Source organism: Glycine soja, chromosome 20 (genome assembly GCF_004193775.1).
Source record: "Glycine soja cultivar W05 chromosome 20, ASM419377v2, whole genome shotgun sequence".
Taxonomy (NCBI): Eukaryota; Viridiplantae; Streptophyta; class Magnoliopsida; order Fabales; family Fabaceae; genus Glycine; species Glycine soja.
The window spans coordinates 47012292-47018291 of NC_041021.1; the positions used below are offsets into that span (position 1 = coordinate 47012292).

General features: G+C 31.3%; 1 protein-coding gene across 1 annotated transcript; it reads right to left on the reverse strand.

The window, feature by feature from the left end:
* Positions 1–3086: 3086 nt before the first annotated feature.
* LOC114402353 (uncharacterized protein At4g14450, chloroplastic-like) lies at positions 3087–3707 on the reverse strand. The gene has a single exon (XM_028364887.1). It carries the CDS (start codon positions 3652–3654, stop codon positions 3373–3375), a length of 282 nt encoding a protein of 93 aa, XP_028220688.1. The 5' UTR covers positions 3655–3707; the 3' UTR covers positions 3087–3372.
* Positions 3708–6000: the final 2293 nt, after the last annotated feature.

A 6000-nucleotide genomic window follows, 5' to 3' on the forward strand; every position in this document is an offset into this window, starting at 1 on the left:
GTTATACCTTCTATCTAAACACGCTTAATGTACAACTAAAAGCATAACTAGACACTGCTAATAGTTTGATGAAAAGGTTGAAGTTCTATATGTTCAATACTACAAACCGAAGTTAATTACATGACGAAATTAGGATAATACATGAAGCGATAGATGGACAAAAAATTGGAAACCACTCTTTTTTGGATGCAACACAAACATGTATAAAAGGACAAAAGGAAAAAGAAAGACATGGAATAGAATATCGCTTTGCGTATCAGCAACCAACATTTCTATATTTGCCGTATAACTTTTTCCCATTGCCTTGCTTCTTCCGTTTCCTTTTTGCATCTTTGAGTTTGGCGTTGGTCACTCAAATCAAATGGGATTATTTTCCGCATGCCCGTGCCTTATGTCGGCGCCAAGTCCTTTGTCTTTCACTGAACGGAAACAATTTGCTTATAATCCATGGCTTCCACATTTTCCTCCTCAATGCTCCTATTTCTTTTGTTGTCATGGGATCCTAGCTAGGGATGTGTTTGGTTTAGACAACAGAAATAGGATCCATAAAAATAGAAGAGAAATAACTTAAAAAATGAGAAATATAGTATATATAAAATGATGTTTTATTGTTTGGTTTTAAAAAAAGAGAAATAATATTTTTATATAAAAAATCGATTTTTTTCCTAAACAAATTGATTTTATTACAAAGGGAAAGATGAAAATTTTAAGCTATGAGCTCACCTTGTAACTTTACTCTTTTAGTCTTTTATATCAAACTCAACCACTGCATTCCATCATCCGTCTTTTAATTCTCTCTGTCAAACCGAACACAACCTTAATTCGGTGCAGAACAATAGAAATTAGTACTTCCCAATTCTCAAGATGTGAGTAAAATGAATTCTTACAAAAATACAAAGTTGAATTTGATGCCTATATTATGGATTTATTAAACATTATATATAAAAGCATAAACAATAAAACACAATAAAAAATAGAATCAGATAAAGGTTAAATGTCATTTTTTTTTCTCTTTATCTTGTTTATTTTGTTCAGTTTGATGTTTCACCTTTTAAAAAATAAACTTTAATCATTTATCCTATTTAAAAAGTTTAAAATAATTTTTAACGGCATGAAAGTGTGACGTTTATTGTTGTAATTTGAACAAATGGAACTGATGTGATGCAAAATGACGCTAATTAGGTTCATATTAGTCTTTCAACTTTTAAAATGATTTTTCAATAATTTAAACATATTCAACTTTAATACATGATGAGAGATCTAGTGTTATTTAAAAGACTAAGTTGAATATACTTGTTTAACATTAACAAGTATTTGTGTTAGAAGTACATTTTAAGTAATTATGTGGAGTTTTGTAATATTGTCTTAGTTGCCTTAGTATTTGAGAATTTGTGTAAAGTTTCTTATTAAAGTTGTAGTGATTCTTAATTTCATCTTTACCCATGATTGTGGACGCATTGAGGGCTAAATGCCATTTGAATGGTTTATGATGGTTTAGGCACACGAGATCATTATGTGGGTGGACATAATAAATGGGATAAATATTAGAGACGCAATCTAGCATATTCAAGTAGGTACAAGAAGCAATTCATGTGGCACGTGAAAAGTTGATGAAAAAATAAGACATGACTAAATCATCGTGTATGAGCCTCTTCTTGAGTGGATGATTGAAATGTGATCCTTGGAGACATGATAGTCACGCATTCTTTATTACTTGGCGCAACTTAGTGCATTTGCCGAAGTTTCCCCCCTCAAAACCTAGTAAGAAAAAATGAATTGAACCATCCTAAATCAGATGCATATATATAGTCGTGCAGAATTTTATGAATAAATATTGTTTTGGGAACATTATATTTCTTCTCACAGATTGTTGTTGTGTAGTCTATTGCACTATTAGAATGAATCATCTCACGTGTGTGGTGTCTTCTCATTGTCATAAAAAAAAATATCTTTCCAATTTTTTTAAAACAGTCATTAACTTTAGTATGGTCCTATTTATTTATAATGTCTATGAAAAAACATTGGACAATTCATATGATAAATAAATAAAAAGGTCAATCTGTAAGATCATGGTCAGTTGTGATGATAGAAGCAAGAATGATCATGTTTTGTGTCCACCGATCCTCTTCACATGTGGGTTGGATAGTTGTTCCGAACACACACCACATGTGCTGTTTGCACAGTGAATATGACATTAAGTGTCCCTATGCCTGGCTGCTGAGTTGTTATGGACCAAAAGTGGCCCTCTCTTGGCATTGCTAGAGCATCTGGCAAATCTAGTTACGTCTATTGTTGTGAAAGGTCATTTTCTATCTCTGCACAAACAATTATTGACAAAGACTCAAATATCACATTAGAGATAGTGGCTACCAGTATATATATATATATATATTTGCACATAATTCGAAGTGCAGTTAACCAAAAACATTTTCAAGTGCTCTCTATAAGCTTCAAGCTATTTTCTTTTGGGATTTGATTGATGTAGATTTCTGATTTCAAATCCTGCCAAAACTGTTTTGCTTCTATTCTTCTCTACATTATGTTGGCCTTAACTTCAAATCAAGAATGAAAAGAGAGAAATTATTTAAATTTTTACAAACACTAGATAAACTTGGAACTTGGCAAAGATCCTTGAACAAAAATTGTTGAGTGTCCAAAGCTGTGTTTTAAATTGTTGCACACTTCGGGTTTGGGGCATCCAACCAAAGCACACGCCCCAGGGTCGAAATTGCGCCAAAAAACATATAGTTCGTCCCACTAAATTAAAACATAAACTTTACACACACAATTAATTACGAACCATGCCAAAAAAAAATGGTGTCAGAAGACAGAGTATCGCAAGTCGCAACCAGCACACGAGTGATTCCCTGTGTTGGAACTTGGAACCTTGAGCCCCTCGCACTCACACACACAGAAATCCATACAAGATTAATCTATTAAAAAATTACTAAAATTACGTTAAGAATATGTTAAAAAATTTCTTTTATTACTTTTCCTTGTTGGACTTATTTGTAGTTTTGTACACAATCCAATCAAAAGAAACAATTTGTGCAAAAACTGTAAATTAAGAAGAAGAAGAAAAGAGAGACGTTCCAATGAAGTAGTTTAATTTAAGCCCCATAATAAAAAGGCATAAAAAAAAACGGGGGAAAAGCTAAAAAAAGAGAAAGAAACACAGAGGGGGTGTATATTCACAATCACAGGTATTGATAAATACCCCCGTGTGCAAAATAAGGCAAAGCCTCTCCCCAACAAAAAGAAGAAAGGAACAATATTAATTAATTAATTAAAAATACAGCGTTATATCTTCTTCTTCATTCTCTCTAAATATGAACCATTAGATAGCATCCTAAAACTCTCTCGTTCGTTCATCTACACAGGAACAAAGGGCGGCACCATTGGAGCGGGCTCGTAACAGAAGGGAGCCGCAGGATGCTGCCACTTCTTGAACGACAAGGTGACCTTCTCCGGCTCCCTCTGCGGCGGCTCTTGCGGCGGTTTTAGCTCGATCGGCGTCGGAGATGATGCCAACGGCGAGAGGAGGGGGATGGCGACGTTCCACTCGACGGCGCGGTTTATTTGCAGGGAGGAGGGGGCTCGCCGCTGCAGGCGGCTGGGCTGGCGGCGGTTATTGTTTGTTTGAGGATTTGACATTGGAATGAATATGAGAAGAGTGATTGGGGTTGAAGAAAGATGTAAAGGAAGTGGTGGTGAAAATTTTTATATATAAAGAAAGAAGAGAGAGAGAGGGTGCACGCACACGTACACGTTCGGGTTGGGAAGGTGAAAGAAAGGGTCATCAAAGCGGGCTCGGCTTACCTGCAATACAGCTCGGCTTGACGTGACTCGGCTTCGCTTCGCTGGCTGCTTTGACTCATTGGATTGGATGAATGGATTATGGATGGCATATTCTCTTTACTTAATATGGCATCTTTCTTTCTTTTTTCCACTTTAAGGCATTGGAAATATAAAAGAAAAAATATTTAATACTTTTGTTTTCAAATAATTCTGGATTTTCTTTAATTTTTTTTAAATTAGGATATTATTGATTAATTTTCTAATTTTAGCCTAATCATTTCATGGATTTATTAAGTAAAATTAAAATAAAAAATGTTAAATGATTTGACAATTTAGTTATTTTTCTTATTGAAATTTTAAAAGTTAATGTTGTGTTTAATTTTTACTATATAAAATTATTTATTTGAGATGTGTTGGACAAAATTATAATAAATGAGCGCCAACTAGTTGATTGAATACCAATATATATTATATTGGTATAAATGAAACTTACTTTGCATGTTTTAATGAGATTTTGTTTGGGGTGATTGTGAATTTACGATTTTCGATTTTAAAATATAATTTGAAAATTGAAATGCTTTGAAAAAAATATAAAGTAACTAAAGTTCATGTGTTTATTAAAGAAATTTAGAAAAAATAAATGAATGTTAAATGATTTAATAAATGTATTTTTTATTAAAATTATAAAATGATGTTGATTTAATTTTTAAACTACAAAATTATAATAAATGAACACAAACTAATGCTTGTATTATATTACTTTGGGTAAAATTGAATTTGAATATCTTAAATAAATATTTTAAATAAGAGTTTTGTGAAATAAAAAATAAAATAAGAAAGATTTCATTAAAGATGATGATCGACTAAGTCATTTGACAAAATTAATAAAAAAAATCAGTAAAATAAATAAATAACTCATACCTATAACATATAGCATGATAAAATAATAAAAACATCAAATTGGAATTATAAATTAAAATTTGTTATATTTTTTGAACTTTTTTACTCTTTGCTCTAAGCACAACATGACTTTGTATCCTTAATAAAGAAAAAAAATCAACAAAACCTATAATACTAATTGTAATAGCAATCAAATCACTCAAAAAAAACAAGAGGAATCTAAAGGCTATGCTGGAGGTATGAGATTATATCGTTGATGATGAATTAATTAGTACTATCTATACTAATAAAATATAACTACTTATGGGTAGTCTATCACTCAAGAATTTGATAGTTAAACATGTTTGACTTAAAATATCTATGAGATGAGTGACCTTTTGAAAAGTTTAACGAAAAAAATGTGAGTGAGGATAAAATATACAAAAAAGACTTATGTTAATTTATGAGATGAGTTATTAATTCTGAAAACAACCCAAACAAATTGTCAAAATCTTAAAAATGATCACCTATAAGAATTTTGATCAGTAAAAAATTCTGATTAACGAGACATTAAGTGAAGTTTCACCATATAAAATATCAGAATGTTTGAATAAGGAAAAAGTTGATAATAAAAAATATTAGAATAACCCCCTTATAGAAAAGATGACGGTTATTTTTTTTATTTCAATAAATCACATGTGGAAAGCCAAAGCCAGGTCGAGTGATTGGTGCAGTTTGCAAGGGAAGGGCACCAAAAGTAGATCACAGTCAAAGGTTGAATGATATCATGATATTATTATAATCTAAGACATGACAGACCTAGAGGGGAAGATAGATAGAGAAAATTTGACGATAATGCGTCTTTTTTGTTTGTTATGTTTTGACGTTTTCTGTTATCATCAATCACACAATAATCCCACTTATTAGGTCCCTTGCAGTCTACGTCACATCACATCACGACCACAAACCAAAACACTCACCCTTTCATAGTTATTTTAACCGATCACTTAACTAATCTAGCAATCTTATACTAATTAATCTGTCATTATTTTATATATCTGAAAATTAGCGTAACACTGAACAGGTTTGAATTTGGTTATCATAGTTAAATAAGTAAATAAACAAATGACCAGTTTTCAGATTAAAAAAATACTGGTTTCAAAATGTATCAGCAATTGCAGTAAAAAAAAAAAAGTTATCAGCAATTTTTTTCCGGTAATTTTGTTTTATTTGAAAGAAATTAAATCAGTCATATACTTAGTATCTATGGTATTAGTGTTATAAAATAAATTGTTTCATTTTTAATAAAATCACATGTTTGAA

Excerpts from the sequence above, each read along its gene's own strand:
- LOC114402353 (XM_028364887.1), bottom strand. The coding sequence starts at position 3,654 with ATGTCAAATCCTCAAACAAACAATAACCGCCGCCAGCCCAGCCGCCTG.